The sequence below is a fragment of the Oryza sativa genome, chromosome 9 (genome assembly GCF_034140825.1).
Source record: "Oryza sativa Japonica Group chromosome 9, ASM3414082v1".
Classification (NCBI taxonomy): domain Eukaryota; kingdom Viridiplantae; phylum Streptophyta; class Magnoliopsida; order Poales; family Poaceae; genus Oryza; species Oryza sativa.
In genome coordinates this window covers 27140001-27165355 of record NC_089043.1, presented here as the reverse complement: position 1 = coordinate 27165355, position 25355 = coordinate 27140001, and the positions used below count along the sequence as shown (strand labels likewise).

General features: G+C 45.5%; 9 protein-coding genes across 9 annotated transcripts in view; 5 read left to right on the top strand and 4 right to left on the bottom strand.

The window, feature by feature from the left end:
* Nucleotides 1–111: 111 nt before the first annotated feature.
* LOC9266508 (uncharacterized) lies at nt 112–3370 on the top strand. The gene is made up of 5 exons (XM_015756186.3): nt 112–1125; nt 1262–1320; nt 2015–2143; nt 2602–2737; nt 2903–3370. Exons 1-5 carry the CDS (start codon nt 445–447, stop codon nt 3209–3211), a joined length of 1314 nt encoding a protein of 437 aa, XP_015611672.1. The 5' UTR covers nt 112–444; the 3' UTR covers nt 3212–3370.
* A 121-nt stretch (nt 3371–3491) lies between these two features.
* On the bottom strand, nt 3492–8226 carry LOC4347903 (beta-amylase 2, chloroplastic). The gene is made up of 10 exons (XM_015756184.3): nt 7676–8226; nt 6604–6795; nt 6437–6517; nt 6157–6360; nt 5777–5971; nt 5508–5672; nt 4975–5235; nt 4610–4828; nt 4232–4451; nt 3492–4145 (listed from the first exon to the last, which is right to left on the bottom strand). The coding sequence occupies exons 1-10, from the start codon at nt 8060–8062 to the stop codon at nt 4117–4119; spliced, it is 1953 nt and encodes a 650-aa protein (XP_015611670.2). The 5' UTR covers nt 8063–8226; the 3' UTR covers nt 3492–4116.
* A 2419-nt stretch (nt 8227–10645) lies between these two features.
* Nucleotides 10646–12467, bottom strand: LOC4347902 (5-amino-6-(5-phospho-D-ribitylamino)uracil phosphatase, chloroplastic). The gene is made up of 2 exons (XM_015756180.3): nt 12342–12467; nt 10646–12163 (listed from the first exon to the last, which is right to left on the bottom strand). The coding sequence occupies exon 2, from the start codon at nt 12025–12027 to the stop codon at nt 10876–10878; it is 1152 nt and encodes a 383-aa protein (XP_015611666.1). The 5' UTR covers nt 12028–12163; nt 12342–12467; the 3' UTR covers nt 10646–10875.
* A 1999-nt stretch (nt 12468–14466) lies between these two features.
* Nucleotides 14467–16758, bottom strand: LOC4347900 (uncharacterized protein At2g27730, mitochondrial). Its single transcript, NM_001422951.1, has 3 exons — nt 16548–16758; nt 15242–15280; nt 14467–14980 (listed from the first exon to the last, which is right to left on the bottom strand). Exons 1-3 carry the CDS (start codon nt 16668–16670, stop codon nt 14771–14773), a joined length of 372 nt encoding a protein of 123 aa, NP_001409880.1. The 5' UTR covers nt 16671–16758; the 3' UTR covers nt 14467–14770.
* A 239-nt stretch (nt 16759–16997) lies between these two features.
* On the top strand, nt 16998–18409 carry LOC4347899 (40S ribosomal protein S25-2). The gene is made up of 4 exons (NM_001422952.1): nt 16998–17090; nt 17171–17245; nt 17338–17472; nt 18089–18409. The coding sequence occupies exons 1-4, from the start codon at nt 17088–17090 to the stop codon at nt 18200–18202; spliced, it is 327 nt and encodes a 108-aa protein (NP_001409881.1). The 5' UTR covers nt 16998–17087; the 3' UTR covers nt 18203–18409.
* A 762-nt stretch (nt 18410–19171) lies between these two features.
* Nucleotides 19172–20206, top strand: LOC4347898 (germin-like protein 9-3). Its single transcript, NM_001422953.1, has one exon. It carries the CDS (start codon nt 19266–19268, stop codon nt 19908–19910), a length of 645 nt encoding a protein of 214 aa, NP_001409882.1. The 5' UTR covers nt 19172–19265; the 3' UTR covers nt 19911–20206.
* A 1446-nt stretch (nt 20207–21652) lies between these two features.
* On the top strand, nt 21653–22608 carry LOC107277596 (putative germin-like protein 9-2). The gene has a single exon (XM_015756763.3). It carries the CDS (start codon nt 21742–21744, stop codon nt 22384–22386), a length of 645 nt encoding a protein of 214 aa, XP_015612249.1. The 5' UTR covers nt 21653–21741; the 3' UTR covers nt 22387–22608.
* Nucleotides 22609–23985: 1377 nt separating this feature from the next.
* LOC4347897 (germin-like protein 9-1) lies at nt 23986–25011 on the top strand. The gene has a single exon (NM_001422950.1). It carries the CDS (start codon nt 24048–24050, stop codon nt 24789–24791), a length of 744 nt encoding a protein of 247 aa, NP_001409879.1. The 5' UTR covers nt 23986–24047; the 3' UTR covers nt 24792–25011.
* A 230-nt stretch (nt 25012–25241) lies between these two features.
* Nucleotides 25242–25355, bottom strand: part of LOC4347896 (ubiquitin-60S ribosomal protein L40-2-like) — a 2217-nt gene continuing 2103 nt past the window's right edge. Inside the window, exon 4 of the mRNA NM_001422949.1 lies at nt 25242–25355. This exon is cut by the window's right edge and continues 204 nt beyond it. The gene's annotated coding sequence lies outside the window, so the exon portion shown is untranslated.

Below are 25355 nucleotides of genomic sequence, written 5' to 3'. Positions count from 1 at the left end.
CTCAGGTCGTTTCCTCCTAGCATATGATTCGATCAAGTGGTTCTGTTGGATGGAATTGTCAACAGTGCTTATTAGCAGCAGATATACTCCTAGTCCTAGTTAACAGTGAGTGAAGTACAGTTGGAGTTGATCCCCATTTCGTCCATAGAAGCTCTCCTAAAAGAGACAACAAGAGCGAGTGAGCGAGCGAAATACCCACTGCCATTCATTCTACCAAACCAAATCAAATTCTCGCTTCTTCTTGGACGCCGGGAACACCAAACCAACGAACAAACGGCGAATCCAAGTTTCGATTCGATTCGGTTCGGTTCCAACTCCAATCCGCGGCGCCGGCGGCAACAATGGCGGCGCTCCACGCACTCCAGCGATCTCAGTGGAGAATGAGGACTGAGGAGTAGTGATCTCGAATCGTGCAGAGCAGGGCTCCGCCTCCAGGGCAGAGGCATGTCTCTCGCCTGCGGGCTCCCGCTGCTGGAATGCGTCTACTGCCTGGGATGCGCGCGGTGGGCGTGGAAGCGGTGCCTCCACTCCGGCGACCGCGACAGCGCCACCTGGGGCCTCGCCTCCGCCGATGACTTCGCCCCCGTCCCGCGCCTCTGCCGCCTCATCATGGCCAACTACGACCACCACCCCTGCCACCCCCTCGACGCCCGCTGCGTCGTCCGCCGCCGCACCTACGCCGACACCCGCGGCCGCGTCACCCCCTACCTCCTCTACCTCGACCACCCCAACTCCGACATCGTCCTCGCCCTCCGCGGCCTCAACCTCGCCAGGGAGACCGACTACGCCCTCCTCCTCGACAACCGCCTCGGCAAGCGCCGCTTCCATGGCGGCTACGTCCACAACGGCCTCCTCCGCGCCGCCGCCTGGGTTCTCGACGCCGAGTGCGACCTCCTCCGGGACCTCCTCGCCGACCACCCCGACTACACCCTCACCTTCACTGGCCACTCCCTCGGCGCCGGCATCGCCGCCATGCTCACCGTCGTCGTCCTCCTCAACCTCGACAAGCTCGGCACCAATCTCCACAGGAGCCGCATCAGGTGCTACGCCATGGCGCCTGCCAGATGTATGTCGCTCAATCTGGCTATCAGATATGCCGACGTTATCAACTCTGTTGTCCTGCAAGTGAGCCCAGCGTTGTTCCCCCTTTTCAATTCCTGCTATACTTGCTTATTCCTCCTCACCATTCCTACCACATCACACTTGATCTGCATTCTTCATCTTCTGTCTCAACAAAATAATTATAGCTCCTTATTGACAGGATGATTTCTTGCCTCGGACAGCCACTCCTTTAGAAGACATTTTCAAGTCAATCCTATGGTACATATATGCCCATGCCCACCAATCTTTTACAAAAGTAGCGTTACACAATTCTACACTGGTCATACAAGGCAGCACTATCACATATATGATTCCAGTCACATTTAATTTTCCTTTTACAGTAAATACCATCACTACCTTTCTGCTTGTTAATTCCAATTGTCGAGATGGCTTCCATAGGCAGATCGGTAACATATGTGCTCATCCATTGTTTCATTTGCTAACTGATGTAGTTATTACTTAAGCTGGCTTGTGTGGCTAATAATTGCCTGAAACTTATGCGATTGCACAATATTTCTTGTTGGATGTCTATGTAAGAGCTTTGTAGGGACCTAAAGAAGTTGATGCCGTTTACTTGTGATTTTCAAAGTTATAGAAAGTTTCTCTGTTTATACTTCAGTAATCACAGCTAGTATCTGACTTGACCCAAGCAATTAGCAGCTAATAGCTGATATGTATAGTATGACTTGAGGAAGGAAATAGAGGATCTGATGGACAGTGCAAATGCACCAGTGAGTTAGAAAAGTGGAGATAGAAAATGACATTTAGTTTGGGATGGGGTGGTTGATCCGATTTTTTCTGTTTCTCTGCTTGTAGCAATGCTATGCAGTAAGTTGGATGTAGCTTCATTTCTCCTTCCAGCTTATTGGGTTCAAACAAGTTTAAACTTGGATCATCTCCTCTTTTTGGGCAGCTTGCCCTGCCTGCTGTGTATCAGATGTTTGAGGGACACTTGCATACCTGAAGATGCTATGTTAAAAGATCCAAGGAGGCTTTATGCACCAGGTCGGATATATCACATTGTAGAGAGAAAAATGTTCAGGTACTCCCTTTTTTCTTGTTTGTTTGGTGTTTTACAACTCAAAAATATCTTGAGGCCCCTCTTGAAATATATAATTTGCTGACTGTACTGATATTAAAAGGTTAATGGCTTGTTTGGTAGGATTTTGATAGTAGTCAGGTCTATTAGACATAGAAGAGATGCTATGCTAGTAGCTTTGATTGTTGAACTTTATTGTGCCAAGAGGACGTGCAAATAACATATCATTCCATTTATGCTGTCCGTATTAAATTACTAATTCAGCTATTTCAAACTAACACCGCTAGCCATGCAGTCAATACTAGAATACACTGATGTCCCATGATATCAAGTATACCAATTAATTTGATCTGGTTTTTCTTGATAATTTATTAATGTTTTGTCTTGTTCAGATTACTACTCTTTTGTTACAATAGAGATTTCCAAGCATGATCATAAACGAACTTGTTCCTGAATTCCAGGTGTGGAAGATACCCCCCAGTGGTGAAAACAGCTGTGCCTGTGGATGGTAGATTTGAGCATATAGTTCTTTCCTGCAATGCCACAATGGACCATGCCATTATTTGGATCGAGAGGGAAGCACAAAAGGCGTTGGATGTAAGAAACCGTATATTGCCAACCTTTGTTTCTGTGGATTACAACTTACAAGCATGTAGCACAGGCGTTTTTACATCCCATTGTGGTTGAGACGGCGTCGTTAGATTCATCTTGCAAGTTGCTTGTTAAATGTCTGATGGTGACCATGGCTGTGCATATGAACAGTTGATGCTTGAGAAGGAGAAGACAATGGAGGTGCCATCGGAGCAGAGGATGGAGAGGAACGAGAGCCTGCAGAGGGAGCACGTAGAGGAGCACAAGGCAGCTCTGCGCAGGGCTGTGACGCTCTCGGTGCCGGACGCTCGGTCGCCGTCGGCTTACGGCACCTTCGGCGAGCAGCCGGAGAGAAGCGAGAGCTTCCCGCCGGTGTCAGCGATGGCCAGGCAGCGTATGAGCTGGAACGACCTCATCGAGCGGGTCTTCGACAGGGACGAGTCAGGCCACATTGTGCTGCGCAGCTCACCTTCTCCCTAGCTGTGCCTGTACATTCCATTCCATCCTCTTTCTTCTTCCTTTCCTTACCCTGGTATGCACCTTTTCATCATCTCTTTTTATTTTTTTATGTATATGCAACTTCAACTTCTGCTGTTATTTTTTCTTCCTTATTATTCATTCATGGTATCTACCGACGCATTTTTTGCTGTCCATATTTCTCTTGTATGTATATCTGCCTAGTGGTGGGTACGCTTTTCCTTTTGTTTTACATCTTTTTGTGCCCAACTTGTATGCTCACACTAGAAAGAAGAAAACATTGTTTTCTAGAGGAATTGTAAGCCGTTGTTATAAAATATTCATGTAAAATATGGGGAAAACTCAGAGAAATTCTCGGTACTGATGAGCAATGCAATGTTTTGACAGTAAGAAACATGCATTTCTCATACACTGTAGAAAAGACCCAAAAAAAAGCACATGTATGTATTGTATACAGCCAAGATCCTCGAGTGACATTCCACCAACAAATACAAACACATACACCGCGAGAACCTTTGCTAACTCCATTAATGTCGCTTGCTCCATGATAAACATGCATCAGCACATTCTCTTCAATACAGCCTCAAATCTTTCAGAAGGATACCACCTGCTCACCCAATCCTCATCTCATGACAAATCAAATATGTCTGCCGCATCGAAAGAAATACACCTGCTTCCAACCTCATTCCGAATGAAACCATCAATTTTCTGCATGACAACTCTTTGCCAAGGGTATGCTTTACACCATGGAGCCAAACCCTCTATAGTTCAAAAATCTGCTGATGGTATACTACAACAACCTACGAAACAAAAATGGCATCTCTGTTCCCCCATCATAAGCCATAAGGCCTATGCCAATTACAATGGCATGTATATATATGTATGTATGTAAGAACCCTGAACACAACTTATACCTGTAGATCGAGAACTGCTTCACCTGCAAACAAACATGACAAGATTCATAAGTCTGAGGTTTACGTCAGGTGGAACCACTGTCAGTAAACATGGTCTGCTAAGCCTTACCATGCATTCTCTTAACGAAACGCTCAAATTCCAAAAAATTAGCTCTCTCGAAGAGGACTTTGGTGAGCCTCAGGTACGTGAATCCTAGTAAATGCCTCCCATCTGGATCATTCAGTGGCTTTGCATTCTCCAAAATTTTGTTAAAGCCATCTCTATCGTAGCAAGGCAGAGCATTCTCACTAGCTACTGGTATGCCAGCATCCCATGCAGCATTTAGCACCTGAAAATCGATACGTCCAATTGATAAGGCATTGACATAACAACAAGATAGCTGGTCTCAGCTAAACAGAAAAAAAATACATTAGCCTACTAAGCTGCTACCAGGTAGATGAGAAAGCAAAACAGCAACCATGGCTAGGATGATGGAAAGTTCCCTACCTGCCATACAAGGCCCTCTGGATCTGCAAAGGCCTCAGGAAATACCTCATGCTGATCCATAGTGCGCAGTTCAACACATGTAAAGTTCAAAGCTGCACCATGTTTTTTCAGGACAGCAGCAATTGAGGCATAACCATCACGGTTGCATGGGTTATAAAACCCAGCAGTCAATTCAGCAGCATGACTGGCAGTTTTGTACCACCAGTGTACACCTGAAACCTGTCATACCACAAAGTGTAAACCAAGCTTGATGTCAAACCTATAGGATTAGGATGCTGGAAACAGGGATACGTGCCCCCAGAAGAATGGTCAAATACTGAAAACAGTTGTGCACTTCATTCATTAACAACAAGAAGTTAACTGACCTTAACAGCAATATCTGAACCTTCAAAAGCCAACCTGGCTAACATCAATACACGGTCAGCATGATCCACCAACACCTGGGAATACCAATTGAGGAAAAAACGACCATAGTAGCTATCATAATCTCCTCCGTCAGAGAAAAATCCAGTCAGATTTGGCTCAGAATTATAATGGCCTGCACTGTCTGGCGCTCTTGCCCATATGGTATGTCCTCGTGCTTCTGCAGCTCTTCTTAAACTTTTCTGTAAGTATCTGTCGTAGCACTGCAGCAAAATACATTCTCAAGTGAACCCTCTTGTTGTATAAGAAAACTTTACAAGGGTAAATAGAAAACTTTACAAGGGTAAATAGCCTGAATCTGGTGCTCTTGCCCAGATCATTAAGTGACGGTTGTCAATTCATCAATGAGTAGATATTGAACCCAAAAATTGCTGGGTCGACGGAAGGATTAGGCCGACCAAATTTCATTAAGATAGGATATTGAACCCAAAAAAGAACGCAGGAGAAGAACAGAGTGTGAAGGGTGAAGTTTTACCTGAAATTCTCCAATGCCAGGGTATTTCCACCCATGTTTTGCTGGATAAGATGGATACCTCAACTCTCCACAAGCCCCTAGCCCAATCTCAATTTCTGAAATGATACCATCCTCAAAATATTCATCAAATTCTACTCGGAAGCTTCTCATGTAGTCAAAGTATACCTAAATCAATAAGGGATGAAACAGATAAACACATAAACACAACGGATTGTGATCTTCCCATTAAGAATTAGTGGATTGCGTAATTAGAGAAGTGGGTAGAATACCTCGACCCCTGTCCGTCCTTGAAGAACCCTTTCTTTATCAATGCCCCATGAAAGGCACTCCGTGTTACGCCTGCCAGCCCTGTCGGTGAAGTAGATATCTGGATTGCTTCTTCCGATCTCTGTTACCCAATGTGGGAGAGGAATAGACACATCATCTCCAACATTGCCTCCACACTCATGGAATGACATGACCACCTAAGTAAGTATTTTGACAAGAAATTAAAAGAAACACCATGAAAGAAAGGGTAAAATTGGAGAGGATAAATGAATAGATCCTGTATTAGCACGGTACTGAAATCTGAAATGCGCATAAACACCAAAACATGATTAACAACAAAGGGTGACATGCATGACAATATAATGTGGAGTGGAGGAATAACCTGCAGCTTGAGCTTGAGCTCCCTGATCATATGGAAGAGTCGCTTGTAACCGGTCCAATTGTACTCCTGCGGCCTGTGGGCCTCGACATTCCCCCACCAGCAATCGACCATGACCCCATCGACGCCGGCAGCCTTGAGTACCCGAAGCTGGCCCACCAAGACGTCGGCGTCGACCACCTCGCCATTACCATTGACCACTCCAAGCTACAGACAGCAACATACATACATAAGAGCGAGCGGCGTGGTGCGAGGAAGAGAATGGAAGGAGAGATGTACCTACCGGGAGCATGACATAGACGGGGACGTATGGCGTTCCGGCGAAGTCGCGCTCCGGTGGGCGCGGGGGCAGCAGATCGGGCACCTGCAGTGAAGCCAGCTAGGTTGAATGCCCGTACGTAACGTACTAGTAGTAGCTGATAGAAGAAGAAGAAGAAGAAGAAGAGGTACCTCTTGGGGGTCCATGGACGGGAGGGAGAGGAGCGGGTCGGGGAGGGCGTGCGGCGGCGAGATGATCCTGATGGAGGAGGAGGAGCGGAGGGAGGAGATGGGGCGGGCGGCGACGGGGGAGATGGAGATGCCGCGGAGGGGAGGCGCCGGCGAGGAGGGGAGCGGCGGCGCGGCGATGGAGGGGCGGCCTGGCTGGAGGAGGAAGAAGAGCGCAGGAGAAGAAATCATGATTATTATGATTAGCCCAAGCGAGGGGAGGCGCTCGATCGTTGGAACTCGTAAATATAACGATTAGACAGAGAGAGAGAGAGTTGGGAGTGTGCGCGCGCGTTTCCAGGGAAGGGAAGCCTACGGAGGCCACGAGAGAAGGACTGGACGTTTCCCAACCACCTTTCCCCTTTGCCTCGCGCCCTTGCCCTTGCCCGTGCGTCAATGAATTTGCCACTTTTCTCTTTTCGGTCTCATGTGCAAACCGACGGTCACCAAACTTTCAATTTTAATTTCTAAATAAATCATTTCTAATAAACGATCTTTATATATTGTGTGCTTAATTTGGACGGTGGTAGCCCTTTAATTTCGGCCTGTCTTTTTACTTGCAAGCTGTAATGCTCCGTCTTTTTTTATGTACCTATTTAATTCAAAATTACCATAATATGAAATACCCCGTCTCTATAATTTCAGCGTTATATGTCCTTCCAGACAAACATATGCTTCTCCGTAAGTTGGATACGGAAGCCTGATTTAAAATAATAATGAATATATATCTACTCTCCGTGAGGCGAAAAGGGCTCATAAATGAGTTATGAGGGGTGCTTTTGTCATCATCACTTGAAAACATATCTCCTACAGTACCGGATGCGACCTATTTATGACGTCAAAAATAAATAAAATAATGAAAGGAACAGGGTAAATAACTCTCCGGTACTTGGCTTCCAGCTCACTGAGCTCAGGCTCAGCTGCCTGCCAGCCAGCTTTAAACATAGCAGAGCAGAGCGGACAAGGAGAAGAGAAGAGTGGGAGGGAGGGGAACAGACAGGAACACATCTGCTGCTGCATTCGTTCGATTCCATACCTGAAGCTGCTGCTGCGTGGGTGGCGGCTGGGAAACGGAGGAGGAGGAGGAGGGGAAGGTGGTGCCGTCGGGGAGGACGACCCAGCCGGCCTCGCGGGCGAGCGCCGCGATGACCTCGTTGATGTCGGCGCGCACTCGCAGGTTGTAGTTGCCGTGCCGCCGGAGCCCCGCCAGGATCCGCGCCGTGATCGCCCGCCGCTGCCGCTCCCGCAGCTTCGTCCGCTCCTTCTCCTCCCGCGCCCGCCCCCGCCGCCCCAACCCCACCTGCTGCTGCTGCTGAAGCGGGGGCCGAGTCTCCTCCTCCCCCTCGTCCTCCTCCTCCAAGTAGTACTCCTCTTCTTCCTCCTTCACCCCATCCTCCTCCATCGCCTGCTGCTGCTGCTGCATCGGGATCTCGCTCGCGCGTGTGGGTGTGTGTGTGGATCCAGATGCCTAGCTAGCTAGGGTTCGACTCGCGCGTGCGACCGTCATATGGCTGGCACGCTCGCGCGTGGGAGCCACACGTGCCTCCCCTCCCCTCCCCGTGGGAGGAAATGCCGAAATGGATAGACGGCCAGGATACGATGAGGAGGAGCCTTTTCCTCCTGCATCCATCCTCACACCACCATTCCTTCATTATTCGCACGCACGCACACGGGCGGCCAGACTAACCAATACACAAACCGCTTCATTACTCAATAATAATCATTGTACATGTTGTAATTCCTAATCGTATACGGAGAATTCAGTATTGTTTTGCTCAATCAAAGAGTAGGCACATCAAGCTGGCCGTAAATACAACACGATCCAATAGGTACATGCCATCCCAAACTGACTCATTACGTATATAGCTCTAAGCCCTGTTTAGTTTATACCAAACTTCCCCCAAACTCCCAACTTTCCATAACATTTAAAACTTTCCTACTCATATAAACTCCCAACTTTTTTTTTAAACTACAAACTTTCCCTAAACTTCTCCTCAATTTCAGAAACTAAACACAGTTCGATGGCAAATTTCTCGACAAACATGCCTAAAAATGCATCATTATTGCCTTGTGCACGAAATTTCCTACTACCATATTATAATCTTATTAGGCAAAAAATGGCACAATTGTAAGCCTTATATTAACCTTATAAGTATAAAATAACACAAAAATGCTTAAATTGCCCTTCGAGAAAAGAACACACACAACACCAAATTTCACGAGTAGGAAACTCAAGCCTAACAAATTGACTAATTTGACTATTAGTCCTCTGTTTAAAATTTTTAGTCAAAGCCTTTTTTAATAAAAGTATTATACTCGAAGGACAAAAAAAAATCATGACTTTTAGCCTTCGGATTACGTGAGTTATAGTTTTCGGTGAAAATGAATGAGTATTAACATTTTGGATATTTAGCTTTACCCTATACTTCACAATTATTAGCCTTGGGCCATTCTAAAATTCGTGAATAGTAAGTTTTGGGAAAGAAATGATTTTTTGCCTTCGGCCTATAATTTTCTCATTTGTAGCCTTTTGGTCGAAATTCATGAGTACTAGCCTTTGAAAAAAAAAGTATGAATATTTTTCAGTCCAAAATTTCACAAGTATTTGCCCGGGGATCATTTGGAACAAATTCATGGATATTAACCTTAGGTTTTTTTTTTACCTTCGCCTATACTTACATAAGTTATAGCTTTCGTCCAAAATTACCTTTGGAAACACATGATTATTTTTCTTCGACCCAAAATTTTGTGACTAATCGCATTGGGTTTGTTTCAAGAAAATTCATGAATATTATCTGTAGTACCTTTTTTTGTGATTTTTGGCTTCGACCGATAATTTCTTGAGTTATAGCCTCTAGCCAAAATTCATTAGTATGAACTTTGGAATAAAATACATGAATATTTTCTATGGCCTAAAATTTCATTAGTATTTTGTATTGGGATTGTTGTGCACAAAATTCGTGAATATTAACCTTGGAAACATTTTTTTGTTGTGTTTTAGCCTTTGGCCTATAATTATGTGTTATACCCTTGTGCCGAAATTCATGAATATTAACCTCTTGAAAAAAAAGCATGAATATTTTTTGTGGTCCAAATTTTCATGGGTATTAGCCTTGGGATTATTAGGCAGAAAAGTCGTGAATATTAACCATAGGACAAGAAACTCATGATTTTTCCCCCAAAATTTCATAACTATTAGCCTTGGGTCCGTTCGGAAGAAAATTATTAAATAGTAATCATAGGACGAAAACTTTTGTGATTTTTAGCCTTGGGCCTGACATTTTGGAAAAGAATGCATGAATGTTTATGTCCAGCCCAAAACTTTATGACTGTAATTAGCTTTGAACCTGTTCAGAACAATATTCCTAAATATTAACCTGTCTCAAAAGTCAAACTTTCATTAGTACAACATTGAACCCAATTACGTGATTAACCTTGGGTTAAAAATGCTTGAATATTCGCATATGGTCAAAAGTTTCATGGGTATTAACTTTGGGCGCCAAAACACAAAGATATTAGCCTTCTAATACATGGATTTTAATCATTCAGTCAAAACACATGTAATAATTCTTCGCTTTGGGCTCGTGTTAAGGAGTGATAATTCTTGACGATAAACTAATTGTTGCCCAAAATCCAAACAAAAAACTTCCCTTCCATCAAGTGTAAAACAAGACTGCTTCAGGAAAAGAGCATGTATGTAGCATAGTATATTATTATGGAATCCTCTAATTTTGCAACCAAATTGTTGCCCAAAATCCAAACAAAAAATTTCCCTTCCATCAAGTGTAAAACAAGACTGCTTCAGGAAAAGAGCATGTAAGTAGCATAGTATGTTATTATGGAATCCTCTAATTTTGCAATCGAATTGTTGCCCAAAATCCAAACAAAAAACTTCCCTTCCATCAAAGTGTAAAACAATACTGCCTCAGGAAAAGAGCATGTAAGTAGCATAGTATATTATATGGAATCCTCTAAGTTTGCAACTGACTAACATCCCAGTTATACATTTGTTAGGAACTGCAGTTTGGTTTATATTCCATCAAGTATTCAGACAGTTCCCCCTTATCTGTGAGGTACAGTGTATATACAGTGTAAGTTCTAAAGAAACATTTACATATCACAGTCTACGGACGGATTGATTAGAAGGAATATATGGCCCTTCCTGATCATTGCTATTGACTGACAATCGTACACATGTGCAGGAGCGGAATCAATCAAATTTACAATCTGGCTTCCTTACCAGAACAAATCATCTACACCAACTGAAGTTGACGGGGACGAATCTTCGTCCTCCTCCTCCTCCATCTCTGGCTCAGGCTCCATGCCAAACTCTGGAGACTCAATGTCAGCAAGGTTCTTCAGGTCAACCACAGAGAGCTCATCAAGCTGCTTCACCACAAGGTCCGCGGCATTAAGCTCGTAGATCGGGTGCTTGCTTGCAACAGCCACACACTTCATTCTGGCATCATGTGCAGCCTCCACTGCTGAATTGGAGTTACCAAAAACGATGCACCTCTCAGGGATGAAACTCAGGAGCTGCGCTGCATAGAGAAACATTTCAGGGTCAGGCTTCCCCCGGTACACATCCTCTGCTGCCACAACTGCATCAAAGAAGCTTCGCACGCCAACAGCGTCAATTGCTTCTTCGATAACCTTCCTTGGCCGCGTGGTGGCCACGGCAAGAGGGATCTTATAGTTGGCAAGCGTGCTCATAAACTCCCTCGAACCATTCCTCATTTGATAAAAGGCAGTTCCACGTAGGTTGCAGCGTATCTCCTCTTTCCGTGAGGACAATCTCCTTAACTCAGATGGGTCCCGAGACCAGCAGAGAACCTCAGATATCGCTTGCTCGCTTTTCATTCCTTCAATCCTCTTCAATACAAACGCCAGGGGTGGAGACTTGCCCTCTTCTTGCGCGAGGGTAAACCATGCCTGCCTTTCCAATTCAGCGTCATCCTCAACAATCACGCCTTCCCACTCAAAGATCACTCCGAGCCAACCACAGCCCATGCGCTCAAGCCGGAGCAGCGGGTTGTGCAGCTTGGGATCATCGGCCCTGTTCCGTGGAGGCCACGTCGTTTTGGGATTGGTGATCCCAATATCGCCCATGTCAGCGCCTTCCCCCGGGATCCCCCGGTACTCCCTGTGAGGGCTGGCCTCCTTGGTGACCCCCATGGCGAGCGCCTTGACGGTCCAGTCCGCGAGGCGAGGTTGATGCTGCCTGGGCGCCCTGGCCACAAGGCGGCGACCGGCGAAGTGAGTGGGCAGGGGGCGGCAGGAGACGACATGGAGAGTCCGGCGGAGGTGGTGGTTTGCCTTGGACCTTTGGTCGAACAGGTGGTGGGCAACGAGGGAGGTGCTGGCGCTGACCGTATCAACCACCATCATGGCTGGATCCGACGCCTCGCCCCCACCTAGCGCTCAAGAATTAACCTCGGTCCGGGAACCAAAATTGTTGGAGAGGCCTAGCCAATCAATCAATCGATCAATCAATGAATCGAAGGGGTGGTTTCCTTGATCCAAGCTGCAAGAAATTAAATCGCACGTTGAGAAGATTGCACGATAACGCAAAGAATCAAAAGGCCCTAGGGATCGTCCTAATCACGGAAAGAAATCGGAAAGGTTGAATCGAATTTGATTCGACGGGCGTCTGGAACAGTAGAGGTCCGATTGGAGGGGGAGAGAAGGAGAGGATAAGGTACCTGAGGAGGGAGGCGGCGGCGACTGGTCGGGATCGGAGTCGAACGGCGACCGGAGGAGGAGGAGGAGATTTCTTCGGGAAGCCGCCTACCGTGCCCCGCCTCTCGTGTCTAGCTTCTTCTCGCTCCGCCCTTCCTAATTTCTTTCCTTTGTTTTTGTAGAAATAAATAAATGAAATAAAAATTTTGTGCTATTATTTTTATCAGCGACCGCTCGCTCGATCGTTGGAGACGAGCCGTCGTGGAAGGCGAAACGAATCTGGCCCCGCTGCGTGACGCGTGGCGCAACCTGAGGCGTCCGATGGGGATTCCGCGGAACGTGAGGCGGAGGTTGCATTGGAATCACTCCATCCTACGCAACTCTCCTCGCCTCCTCCATCTTATCTGCCTGTGCTTTTCTTTTTTCCTTTTCTTCTGTGTGTTCCTTCATTGTTTATCTGCTACACATACACTACACTTATTACTTAGTCCATTGATATTACATAAAAATAATAATATTAATTGTTATTTAACTTCTACCCCTCCGTTTAAAAAGAGCATTGTTCCATCCGTTTCGTATTAAAGTTTGACCAATTTTATAGAATAATATAGCAACACTTATAGCACTTATTTAGTTTAATTACATCTAACATTGAGCATATTTTGGTAGTTTATATGTTTTGTGTTGAGCAACACTTATTGCTTTTTTTTCCCTGTTAGTTCGAGAGCATATGCATGAAGTCAGTAATTAAGTTCCCTGCAAAAGAAGAGAGAGAGAGAAATCAGTAATTAAGTGGTTAAGAAAAAGAAATGAAAATTAAGGAAGCCGCCTCGCGTTGCTACTAGTTGCAAACGTGTGGTAAATATTAAAGTCAGAGAGTGGAAACTGCAGAAACAAAGGCAGGAAAGGCCGTCAGTGTCGTCGATTCGTCGGTACTGGCAGATTCAGACGACCACATGCATGTAATTAAGGACGAACTATATTTACTAATAATTTGATTATCTACCTATAGGGGTATAGTACATGGTTGCCGGTCACCTCTAAAGAATTCAACTGTGTGGGATGAAGGCAGCATATGCAGGAATCACGTCCTAGCAATGACTAGATTGGAGTAAGTTTTGTTTTTTAAAAGCGTACTCGATCGATCAAATAATAAAATAATTAGTATTAGTAAGAGCAAGTTTAATAGTATAGCCAACTACTAGCTCCAATTCATTTTTAGCCAATCTAATAGCTCATTCATACAGAAGTTTCATACTACACTATTAATACATGGTCCCACCTATCATACACACACTGTGTCTTGGAGTTCGTGCTATAGCTGCCTATAAATCTGTAGCCCGCTACTGTTCTCTTTCCTTATTTATCTCGTTAAAATATATTTGCAGCTGGCTTATAATCTGCTATTGTACCTGCTGTAAAAAAGGGCTGGGCCGCTTTAATTTGTTTCGTTTGGGCCGGGGCCATGCGCCCACGAGCCCACGAGGCAGGCAGGCAATGTCACCAGCCGGAGGTGATCGGGATCGATCGCTGGCCTTGACTCCTCGTGATCGATCACCTCAACCGCCCGCTAAAACTCAAGTCTTTTCCCTGCCTGGAGCACCGGCTCCACGGCGCTCATGCGGCCATCGATCCTAGCTTATCTAGATGGAGTAATTAGTTTGAACTGCAGTTAAGCTCACTATTTGCGGTTATTATTATCTCATCGATAGCGGTTTGATAATTTTCATATGGTAGCGGTTTTAATTGTGGCCCTTATGAAACAATACCACAGAGCTACTTCTGCTGCTGTGGGATTTGTGCAATATAGAGATGCGTGGCCAAAATATACTTGCATATTGCATCCACCGCTCGTAGATGATCTAAACGATGATTTGTTTGACACAATACTAGCTCCTTCAACGCCTGATGATGGCCATAAACATGCTCTTCATGCCTTCCATTTACTAGTAACACGAACCATAGCTTTGTAAAGTCCTACTAGGCAGCATATCTGAAACGACTACCGAGTCGCTGTCTGCACGAGTAGTCACAGCCATCTAATTTGGTACAAAAACCTGGTCCACGCACCATATCACTGTCAATCCGATAAACACGAGTAATTTTGAGGCGCAAACGACTCAATGATCATTCAGTAAAACAAGAAAAAGAAATAAAACCATCACTTGCTGAAATTTAAAACAACACTTGGTTCAAACAAGGACTAGAAACAACGGGATTTCATGTACTATCTTGTATCCGAATTCCTCTTCAATCAAAAGGATGCAGCATCAGAGAACAGTGCCAACAGTCAAAACAGGGCATGAAGAACTGAGAACATATCTCGGGTGCATACTTGAAAGTTTTAGTGATGCTATAGGAAACTCAGTGCAGTGTGTTCAGCATTTATTTCTAAACAAGTAAAACAGGGTGAAACTCAATGACAGACCGTCTAGGATCTCATTAACCACCTTCAGTCCACTATATCTTCAGACTTCTTAGGCTTTGACAAGAGATACCACCCCAGGCCACTCAAAGCAGCAACAGTGCCTGCCAGGACAGCATAGTTCCTGTTTTTGTCAGTTGACACACCAGCAGATCTTGACTCCGTTGAGCCGCTTCCAGTCTTCACAGCGTTAGCCGCAGCACCTGCGGTTGAAGCTTGCTCTCCTGGGTTGGGGCCCTGAAAGTAGCTCACATCTATTGTAAGCGCAAGAACTAGAACAGTTTCATTTCCCTCGCCCACTCAAAGCAGATACTAGCTTGTATTAAGTTCAAAACATGAATATCCAACGAAAACAAATTTTATAAATGTATGACAACATATAAAAGAATGCATAATCTCTTGTGCATGACAAAAAAAAAAAGCTGAGAGGACTTATGAGAGTGAGCCATTAAAGGCACTGCCCAATCAAGTTTTAAGAGAGGCAATATGTTTGCATACCTTGTGGGCCAACTTCTCCAGCTTCTCGTGTTCCATTTTCTGCAGTAAGTCACCATGCATGTTGTTAGCATAGCGTCAAGATACATTCTAAAACAGAAGTTCGCAACGATTAAGAAAGCGGGTAATTTCGGAAAAGGTTTCTATTTGAAAGAAACAATGATTGATTCTAAAAGAACATCTACATCTGTCTGCAGAGTTACAAAATTCCGAGCATCAAATGTACTTTTAGATATACATTTGCGGTCCTTAAAGGCAATCAAAGAACAAAAGGAACTAAAAAAAGGCCATGCCTTAAAAAGAAGAAACTAATATCACAAAGCATAAGCATCAACAGTCAGTCCTGAGATAAGACTGTATTCACACTTCCACAGAAAGCCAAGCAAAATATGGGATGCCAGCAACGATCCAATTGAAACAGCAGTAGTACAAATACATAATGGAGAAAACAAATCAGTGCCAGCAGTACGTTTGTGAGGATCACTAGAATAACATCAGGCCAGCTACTGCAGTGCTTCAAAAGAGTATAATTGAGCAACCGGCATAGAAGATCACAGATATAGATAATTAAAACAAGAACAGCTTGACTATTGTACAAAATGTTGAATGAGTAATATTTGAACGATCTTTTTTATAAAACCAGGAGAACAACCCTGCTCTGCTTCTCATGAAGAAAAAAAAAACCCACATAAAACTGACCTTAAACCAATTGTTTTAAGCTATTTGTTAAGTTCATTTCTCAAAATATTTAATTTGTCCCTATAATCAAGTAGATAATCGGTGGCAACAATCTACTCAATAATGTAAATCAAACAGGGTATGTTCAAGTAGCAAGCAAGAATCTGTCTCAATTAGGCCAAAAAAAATGCAAGAATAATCTAACAGGAAAGAATTTTGATGCAACATTGCAACCGCAATAGCATATGTGAAGCAAGGCACAGGGTGAACATATATCAGTCATAAATTGCTGTGCTAATGGATGAGGGACGCAGGCAGGACGACAGCCAACTCAACTGTATTCCAGATCAGTAAACAGGCAGACGTATAATATATTCCTAGGCGTGCACTGCAACAATGCAGGCCGAAAATATTTGGGGATCCCAGAGCTGAGTGCGGTGCGGGCAGGGGGACTCGTACAGGAAAGAAAGAGAGACCGCGTCGCGACTCTCTCTCTCTCAAGTCCCAGATTTGCGGAACTAGGTGAAATCCACACACCGCTCAACCCGAGCCCACAGATCACAGCGCATACGCATCTCAGACAGGAATCGCGCGCCCGCACCCGAGAGGGAGAGAGATGGAAGGAAGATACCTTGATGTAGACGTTCTCGGCGGCCTTCTCCTCCTCGCCGAGCACCTTGCCGCCGGAGGAAAAGAGCCTGCGCTGCACGAACCTCGCCGCCGCCCTGGATGGAGCCCTAGCCGCCGCCTCCATCGCCGCGAGAAACCCTAGAACACGAGACGAGAGGATCTTCGCTTCGTTGGCTCCGTGAAACTGTCTCTCTCTCCCAACTCCCCCACTGATGATGATGATGACTCGATTCTATTCCACCGCTGCTATGACTCCCTGTGCTACTTTGTAATTTGGCCCTTTCAAATATGCTTATTTGAAAACATTCTACGTAGTCCTCCCCTCAGGGATGGTTAACGAGTATTAGAGGTTTGTGTGGGACTTGGATGAATAATACTCCGGATCAGATCAAATCCGACGGCCAGAAACGCATCGGAGCGCTGAAACCCTAGCCTCCCCACCTCCCAAGTCATATACCTGCAGCCTCAGCCTGCTCCTCCTCGTCGCCGCCATCCTTGCCTTCGCCTGCGCCTTCTTCCGCCGCCGCATCGCGTCGTCGAAATGGTACGCCTCGTTTGTCTCTCCCACCATTTTTGCTCGATCGCCGGCTGCGTGCTGACCCTCTCGCTTGCTTGCTGTCTCAGGCCCCGAAGAAGGACAAGGCCCCGCCGCCGTCGTCCAAGCCCGCCAAGTCCGGCGGTGGCAAGCAGAAGAAGAAGGTCATCTCCATTCCTCCTCCTGTTCGGTTTTATTCGGATCTGGCTTGTTCGGTTTTCTCATGGTCATGGATTTGCCTCCGTTTGGTTTGCAGAAGTGGAGCAAGGGAAAGCAAAAGGAGAAGGTGAACAACTCGGTGCTGTTCGACCAGGCCACCTACGACAAGCTGCTCTCCGAGGTGCCCAAGTACAAGCAGATCACCCCCTCCGTCCTCTCCGAGCGCCTCAGGGTAATTCATTGATAAATTTAGATTACCACCAACAATACTGTGCCATGCTGGTTGCCTAGCTCACATTCTCAATTTCTTCTTTGTTTATGCGCGCCAATTCAGATTTTCACTATATTTTCACAGTCATGTAGCCTAGCCCACTTGATAGAATTCAGGAAGATAAGGACCTTGTGGTTAATTTTAGGCTCCTGTGCTAAATTTGTGGGTTATGATATTGATATTCCATCCATGAGTTAAATGCAGAATCACCACTGTTTGGGGTATTCGGTGTCATGGTTGGCATTTTTGTGTGGTTGAGTGATGCCAATGAGCAAAGGAGTAATGATTTGTTAGGCCTCTGTGCATGTTTGTTTGGTTTCCATGCGCCAAACTATATAGTTGATTTGTGAATTTTTATTAGTACCTGAAACTACTGTTATTAGTATGGCAAGTTTGATCTTGCTCTTTTCCCCTTGCATGTGCAACATATAGCATATTCTCTTTTGGCAATGTAACTCTTAACGTCATCATTGTTGTTTTAGCCTTCTGTGTAATTTATACCTAGATGTTGTACAGCTAGGTAATTTTAATCATCTTGCTCAGTATGGGTAACAAGATTTTATATATTTACCTGCAGATTAATGGGTCCCTGGCTAGGAGGGCTATGAAGGATCTGATGGATAGGGGGCTTATCAGGATGGTGTCGGTTCATTGCAGCCAACAGATTTACACCAGGGCAACGAACACATGATGTTGTCTTATCCATTTTCTAGTCTTATAGACCTGATGTTGCCGTTCTGTTAAGTTTATTCAGTGATACATATGTGGGTGTTCATTTGCCCCAGTAATGTTGAATGTTTTGAGATTTTTGGCACATTGTTAAGGTGATGTTATCTCGGTATCTATCTTGATTATTGCCCAATTAAATTGCACCTTATACGGTGCTACTGCTGTGTCAGTTTGTCTGGTGTTTTCGGTTCCATTATGCCAAGAATTATTTCTGCGTCAACTCAGACGCATTGTGATCTCAGTGGGCTCGGCCGTGTTAAGCCTCTTCCAAAGTCAGCTGAGTTGTGCCTGCCCTGGATCATCAGAAGCTAGTAAACATGTCATTTTACGTCTTGATTTGGTGGAGCATGATAGCGTATTACTAGTTTTCGCTAGTACTGTTATCAGTTTAGAAGCCATTTGTTTGGCGATGAAGCTATTAATAGCTTTTAGCTTGTTGTGTGCTGTTTATCGCGAGATGTTGCACACGAAAATCGTCTTGCAAAGCATCAGGAACCTGGTTTCAAGGGGGCTGACAAGGTAGATGTGAAGTCGATTCGATATTGCATTCTTTGTCTCCATTTTTAGACTTGATGTTGCCATTTTGTAAACTGTGGTACAAATAGATTAGACTAGTTCGACGCTAAACTCTACTTGTGAGATATTTTTATTAAACATCCAGTATTTACTCAAGTGAAGGCTTTGCGATGCCTGGCACATGCATGATCCTTAACTTCCAAGTCAGATTGTATTATGCCAGCTCCATTCTGAAAATAATTGAATGCAGGATATGCAATTTTGATGCTAGATGCATCCAAGGAGCAAGCTGTCAAAAGCCTTGAGTGTTGCCATTTCGATCGCACAAAAGACAGACGGCAGCATTGGTTCCTCCAATTCCTCCTGGCCAAGAGAAAAGCTTCTTATAAATTGGGTTGCTCATCATCTCCATGGCACAAGCACAAGTGCACAACCCAAGCTGCTTATTAGCAAGATCATTTAGCCTCCAAAGCTTAATCAAGATTCAGGCCATCTGACCTGATACAATAATGGCATCCTCCATCTTGCTCCTGGTGGTGCTTGCAGTAGTGTCAGCTCCAGTGGCGCTGGTCATGGCCGGCGACCCAGACATCCTGACGGACTACGTCATCCCGGCCGGCAGCAACGCCGAGAACATCACCGGCGACTTCTTCACGTTCACCGGCTTCCGCAACCCGCTGAGCATGAACATGAGCATGCCGATGCCCAACGCCAACTTCACGGTGACCAAGGCCACCATGGCCGAGTTCCCGGCGCTCAACGGCCAGAGCGTCTCCTACGCCGTCCTCATGTATCCCCCGGCCACCCTCAACCCGCCGCACACCCACCCGCGCTCTGCCGAGCTCCTGCTCCTCGTCGACGGCGCGCTCTCCGTCGGCTTCGTCGACACGACCAACAAGCTCTACACCCAGGACCTTGCCGCCGGCGACATGTTCGTCTTCCCCAAGGGGATGGTGCACTTCCAGTTCAACTCCGGGAACCAGCCGGCCATGGCGCTCTCGGCGTTCGGAAGCGCCGCCGCGGGGCTCGTGTCGGTGCCGGTCACCGTGTTCGGCACAAACATCGACGACGCCGTGCTCGCCAAGTCGTTCAAGACCGACGTGCCTACGATCCAGAAGCTCAAGGCAGGCCTAACTCCTCCCAAGAAAGCCTAAGCCCTCCCCGTTGGTGTTAATTATTCTTGTTTTTCATCCTGCTGCTGCTGCTGCTTGAAATAAGAGACCTTCCAGGCTACCAACTACTGAAGAAGGTAAATTATGATTTGTGTGGTGAATAATTCTGAATTGTGGTTGTATTGTCTTGTCTGAAGAGCTTTGAACCATGTATCTATCAGTATTAATTAAGGCGTTGTGGGAATATATATAGACCAGTTCAGTTGTAAGTGTTGAGAGTTTCTCTGCTGTAACGGCTTTCCACAATAATGATACATCTCTTAATACTGTGTGTTTCCACTTACTACCTGTTACTGGCAATAGTAAATTTGTGTTGCAATCTTACTCACCTTCTTATATGCTAAATCTGCATATATCCACATATATACTCAGTCAGACAGTCACCCTCTTATATGCCAGTCTGCATATATCCACAAGACAGAAATATTGATGATGGTCAGATGGATAACATGGATCTCAATATAAACAACTGCAATATGCATCACCAACTAAAACTAAGAATTTAACATCTGTTATGTTTCTCCTGAATCCTAACATATAAGCCCTCAAGAGTCAAGAGCACCATTCTAGCAACCCATATTCAGAGCAGTTCTGTTAAATTACAGTGGGCTCTCAAGTTGAATTCTCTTATAGTATCAAACAAAGTTAATTTATACTAGTAATATACATCATTGCATTGTTACATCTGTCTGAACAATGCTCAACACCGAGTGTACCTACCAACGACGTCCATTTCCATTATCAAAGCTTATCCATTGTTTGTCTCAGTTGTAGCATGCCTTTTCCCGTTTGTGGTTTCTACAGTTCACTGATTGCATTTTACCTGTTCATCTCACATGCTTTGAATTTCCACTCTACTACAGTAGCTAAAAAGGGAAACTTCCACCATCCTCACTGCCAAACAGTAGCTAAAAAGGGAAACTTCCACCATCCTCACTGCCAATTGGTCCATGTATTTACCATTATGACAAACAACTTCAAATCTTCTTTTGAAACCGACGGGAGGAGCACTACTGGATATATTAAGGAGGAGCACAGAAGCCTACCAGAAGGCAGTACAGACACAAACAACTTCAAATCAAAACACTGAGGACAAGCACGCAAAAAACAACAAGTCTTGGTGTGTAAGAGTTAATAGACCTGCATTGTTTGATAATTCAGTTGAACTAGAAAGGCAACTGGACCGCACAGCTGAGCTGAGTTATCAATGGAAGATATGTCATTCCTGACGAAGCAGTAGTGAATTGGCAATGAGATATTCTTGCAGTGCAGCTGTAGGTGGGTAGGACTTTGATGCCTTGGGATGACATTTGCTTTCTCCCTTGGTTTCTCATCATGCATCTTCCTTGCTATTATTCATAGTAAACAACCAGGGGAATGCAGAATACGTCCAAGATAACTGATGGAGTTAACAATCTGACTTCCTAATTTAACAAGCTAAGTAGCATGGCATCAGATACGTATTCATTCTCGGAGGCCAGAAATCTAATCTGTTCTGTTCTGTTCTGGACGGGCATAAGTTTTAACAGGAACCTCTAGCTGGCTAGTTTCTTTATCTTGATGCACCGATCTTTCGGTCGTCCAACAACGGAAGATGAATGATTAATTTACGCATAGTATATGTCAATTTCAACCTCGATTTCTCCGGCTTATCGTCAGACGCTTCTTCTGCATAAATAGCCAAATCCTACTGCTCACTGTCTCCATAACACAAGTAGATTGAAGACTAGACCACATCAGTCAAATTAAACTTCGTCTTAACTCATTACTTACTGACAGTTTAGCAGCTGATCGAACGATTAAAATAGATTCAATGGCGTTGAGCTACTACTCTTTGCTACTATTGCTGCTTGCAGTTTGGGCCCCAGCACTGACCCTAGTCATGGCCGGCGACCCCGACATCCTCACCGACTATGTCATCCCGGCGAACGGCAACCCCATGAACATCACCGGCGACTTCTTCACGTTCACCGGCTTCCGCAAGGTGTTCAACACGAGCAGCGCGCCGGAACCGAACAGCTTCACCGTGACCAAGGCCACCATGGCCGAGTTCCCGGCGCTCAACGGCCAGAGCGTCTCCTACGCCACGCTCGTCTTCCCCCCGAGCACCGTCAACCCGCCGCACACCCACCCGCGCTCCGCCGAGCTCCTGCTCGTCGTCGACGGCGCGCTCTCCGTCGGCTTCATCGACACGACCAACAAGCTCTACACCCAGGACCTGGCCGCCGGCGACATGTTCGTCTTCCCCAAGGGGATGGTGCACTTCCAATTCAACTCCGGGAACCAGCCGGCCATGGCGCTCTCGGCGTTCGGCAGCGCCGCCCCGGGGGTCGTGCCGGTGCCGGTCACAGTGTTCGGCACCGGCATCGACGACGCCGTGCTCGCCAAATCGTTCAAGACCGACGTGCCCACGATCCTGAAGCTCAAGGCGAACCTGACTCCGCCCAACAAGTCCTAATTAGCTACTCTTCCTTCTCTCGCCATTGTCGTATGTCGTCCTGTTGGCTGTTACTAGTTGAATAACACCAAGCAATGCAGACATGCAGTGCAACGCAAAAGCGTGACAGATGAAAATGCTGCAAGCTGTAGTGTGGCCGTACGTGGGAATAATCCTCGACCTCGAGTCGAGTGTGCTAGTATATATTTATGTATGTTTTGACTTGAGTTGTGATCATTGAAAACTTAATTCGATTGAGATATGTCAAAATTGAATTTCTGTTTTTCCCTTTCTTTTTTGAGTCGGCGATTGTTCTATTCTTGTTTCAAGTAGGCATGACCAGCTAGCGCACACTTTTTTCTTTTAGTATCACTTTCCTACGAAACTTTCCACTTAAAACCATGTGACTTTCAACATATATAAATCATACAAAACTTTCAACTGTCGCCACGAACTTTCATTTAAATACATTCATCTCAAACTACAGATTGTATAGTTTAAATCCCTAACAACGATGTCCTGTTGGAGTTCTTAACGTTGTAGTGATGTGATTAAGTTGGCGCTAGTTCTACGATAACTTCATCATATAATATATTTTTGTGATTCTCTATCTTAAATCTATAGTTTCATGATAAATTAATTTGATGTTAAATAAATATATATATATAGTTGTGTGATAGTATTTGTTGTTTTGTGATTTTTTTTAAGAAAAGAATGACTACCTAGTAGTTGTTGCGCACATGCACTTTTTTTTTTTGAAAATAGATTAAAATCCGGCGTCTATATCTCAATGGATATACACAGCCATGCACTTGGTAGCTGCTTAATTACCTCTAATAATTTAATTATTTGCGTTTGGAAACCGATGGATGATCATTCTTCTTGCATGGTGCAATATGCTAATGGAAAAGGCTAAGGTGTAGTGCACACAAGAGAATTAATAAGACCACTAAACCCAAATGCCTTGGAAACTCGATCGATTGTTTTATGTATAGTACACAAATGCAAATGCATATTCTATACAGCAGGAAAGCTAATCAGACAGCAATTAAGACCAAATGTTGTAGTTGTTTCCAAAGCGAGCAAATATATGGCGGCACAAGGCGCCGGCTAATATACTACACATGGCAGCTTGATCAAACTGGTCCAGTAATTAGTATTTCAACAATGTTTGTACACTGGGGGTCTGGACTGTTAGCTCTGTTCCGAATGACGACGTACGCACGCACGTATGCATATGCTCTCATATATGAATGTAGTAATTAATTTATTTGTGAAACGACCTAGGAAACGAAGGAATCAACTTTACAGTCTGATCTTTTCGCGTAAACCTTAACGTTTATTTGTGATAAAAAAAATAAAAACTTTATGCATGTGTGTTCCTAGTGATTTAAAAGTTAATGTTGAAAAAATAAAGTATAAAAAATATTGAAATTATCTTCAAAATTAAAAATTAAAATTTAACTTTGTTGATTGTGGCTAATTAATAAGCTGATGAAGAGCAACGATGAAGCTGTTTACATACATGACAAGCCATGCAGCATGGTGACAGCTTTTCCTAAGCCGAGCCGGCGATTCTACGCACATAAATACCACCGTACGTCTCGCTCGTTCATCAATTTGCGGCTGCCTCCACCTCGATCGATCCATCGCACACTAACTAACAGAGCTAAGATACGACGATGATGATGAGTAGCCGCAGCAGCGTCAGCCTCGGCGTGCTGCTCCTGCTGGCCGTGATCCTCTCCGCCGGCGCCGCCGACCCGGACATCCTCACCGACTTCGTCGTGCCCAGCGACACCGACCCATCCGGGATCGACGGCGCCTTCTTCACCTACAAGAACCTCGTCACCGGCAACTCCGGCGACCCGGCCAAGCTCACCGTCACCAAGGCCACTCACGCCGAGTTCCCGGCGCTGCTTGGCCAGTCCGTGTCCTACGCCGCCCTCGTCTTCGGCGCCGGCACCGTCAACCCGCCGCACATCCACCCCAGGGCGTCGGAGCTGCTGGTGGTCGTGCAGGGCCCGCTGCTGGTGGGGCTCGTCGACGCCGCCCGCAACGGCACCGTGTACACGCAGACGCTGCAGACCGGCGACATGTTCGTGTTCCCCAAGGGCATGGTGCACTTCCAGTTCAACAATGGCACCGACGTCGTCGCCCGCGCCTTCTCCGCCTTCGGCAGCGCCACCCCCGGCACCATCTCCCTCCCCGCCGCGCTCTTCGGCAGCGGCATCGACGACACCATCCTCGACAAGTCCATGCACACCGACCAGGCCACCGTCGACCAGCTCAAGCAAGACCAGGCGCCGCCTTCGCCGAGGCCCTCGCCGGGGTCCTCCTCCTCCGCCGCCGCGGCTTTGCTGCCGTCGCGCTGGGCCATCACCCTGCTGCTTTGCTTCGCAGCCTCCTACTACTTTTACTTCTAGTGAGTTGTGAGCGAACCTGAACCTGGAGCTCATGGCTGTTGTGTGTTTTCATCAAACCATCGTCACCTTCGATCTGTTGGTTGCAAATAAAATGAAATGAATGTTTAATTTTGGCATGTTTTCTGAAATCCGAATCATGCCTTAATTCCTGCTGTAATGTTTATGCAATATTGTAATGTAAGTGCTCTCCAAAATAAACGATCGAGTACTGCTTAATTTCCTTCTGATCAGTGCAGATTCTTCGCTCTTCAAGTCATATCATCAAAAGTCTATTTCAACTTTCCAGGACATGAGTAGTAGACACTCACATAACGAAGGAATTTGTCTGCCTTGAAATTCATCAAACAAAACGACAGAGGCGTTCCAATCTGCAGCCTGTACCACAAGAGCTGTGTAGCCAATCACCACTTGACAACACACGAATCACACGTAGTAACTGAGATGGCCCGGTTATAAACTTACAATTTGAATTCAGATCACAGCATGGTAGCAACCACAAACAACAATGAGGGGCAAACTTCGAAGGGGACAAAAATTAAGGCCGGGCCATATAACCTTGACTTT

Excerpts from the sequence above, each read along its gene's own strand:
- LOC4347902 (XM_015756180.3), bottom strand. The coding sequence starts at position 12,027 with ATGATGGTGGTTGATACGGTCAGCGCCAGCACCTCCCTCGTTGCCCAC.
- LOC4347897 (NM_001422950.1), top strand. The coding sequence starts at position 24,048 with ATGATGATGAGTAGCCGCAGCAGCGTCAGCCTCGGCGTGCTGCTCCTG.
- LOC4347898 (NM_001422953.1), top strand. The coding sequence starts at position 19,266 with ATGGCATCCTCCATCTTGCTCCTGGTGGTGCTTGCAGTAGTGTCAGCT.
- LOC9266508 (XM_015756186.3), top strand. The coding sequence starts at position 445 with ATGTCTCTCGCCTGCGGGCTCCCGCTGCTGGAATGCGTCTACTGCCTG. Across the intron at positions 1,126-1,261 it reads TCAACTCTGTTGTCCTGCAA|GATGATTTCTTGCCTCGGAC; the intron begins GTGAGCCCAGCG and ends CCTTATTGACAG. Across the intron at positions 1,321-2,014 it reads ATTTTCAAGTCAATCCTATG|CTTGCCCTGCCTGCTGTGTA; the intron begins GTACATATATGC and ends CTTTTTGGGCAG.
- LOC4347900 (NM_001422951.1), bottom strand. The coding sequence starts at position 16,670 with ATGGAGGCGGCGGCTAGGGCTCCATCCAGGGCGGCGGCGAGGTTCGTG. Across the intron at positions 15,281-16,547 it reads CCGAGAACGTCTACATCAAG|AAAATGGAACACGAGAAGCT; the intron begins GTATCTTCCTTC and ends GACTTACTGCAG. Across the intron at positions 14,981-15,241 it reads TGGAGAAGTTGGCCCACAAG|GGCCCCAACCCAGGAGAGCA; the intron begins GTATGCAAACAT and ends AGCTACTTTCAG.
- LOC4347903 (XM_015756184.3), bottom strand. The coding sequence starts at position 8,062 with ATGCAGCAGCAGCAGCAGGCGATGGAGGAGGATGGGGTGAAGGAGGAA. Across the intron at positions 4,829-4,974 it reads GTTCAGATATTGCTGTTAAG|GTTTCAGGTGTACACTGGTG; the intron begins GTCAGTTAACTT and ends GTGGTATGACAG. Across the intron at positions 4,452-4,609 it reads CAGAGGGCCTTGTATGGCAG|GTGCTAAATGCTGCATGGGA; the intron begins GTAGGGAACTTT and ends ATCGATTTTCAG.
- LOC107277596 (XM_015756763.3), top strand. The coding sequence starts at position 21,742 with ATGGCGTTGAGCTACTACTCTTTGCTACTATTGCTGCTTGCAGTTTGG.
- LOC4347899 (NM_001422952.1), top strand. Across the intron at positions 17,246-17,337 it reads GTGGCAAGCAGAAGAAGAAG|AAGTGGAGCAAGGGAAAGCA; the intron begins GTCATCTCCATT and ends TTTGGTTTGCAG. Across the intron at positions 17,473-18,088 it reads TCCTCTCCGAGCGCCTCAGG|ATTAATGGGTCCCTGGCTAG; the intron begins GTAATTCATTGA and ends ATTTACCTGCAG.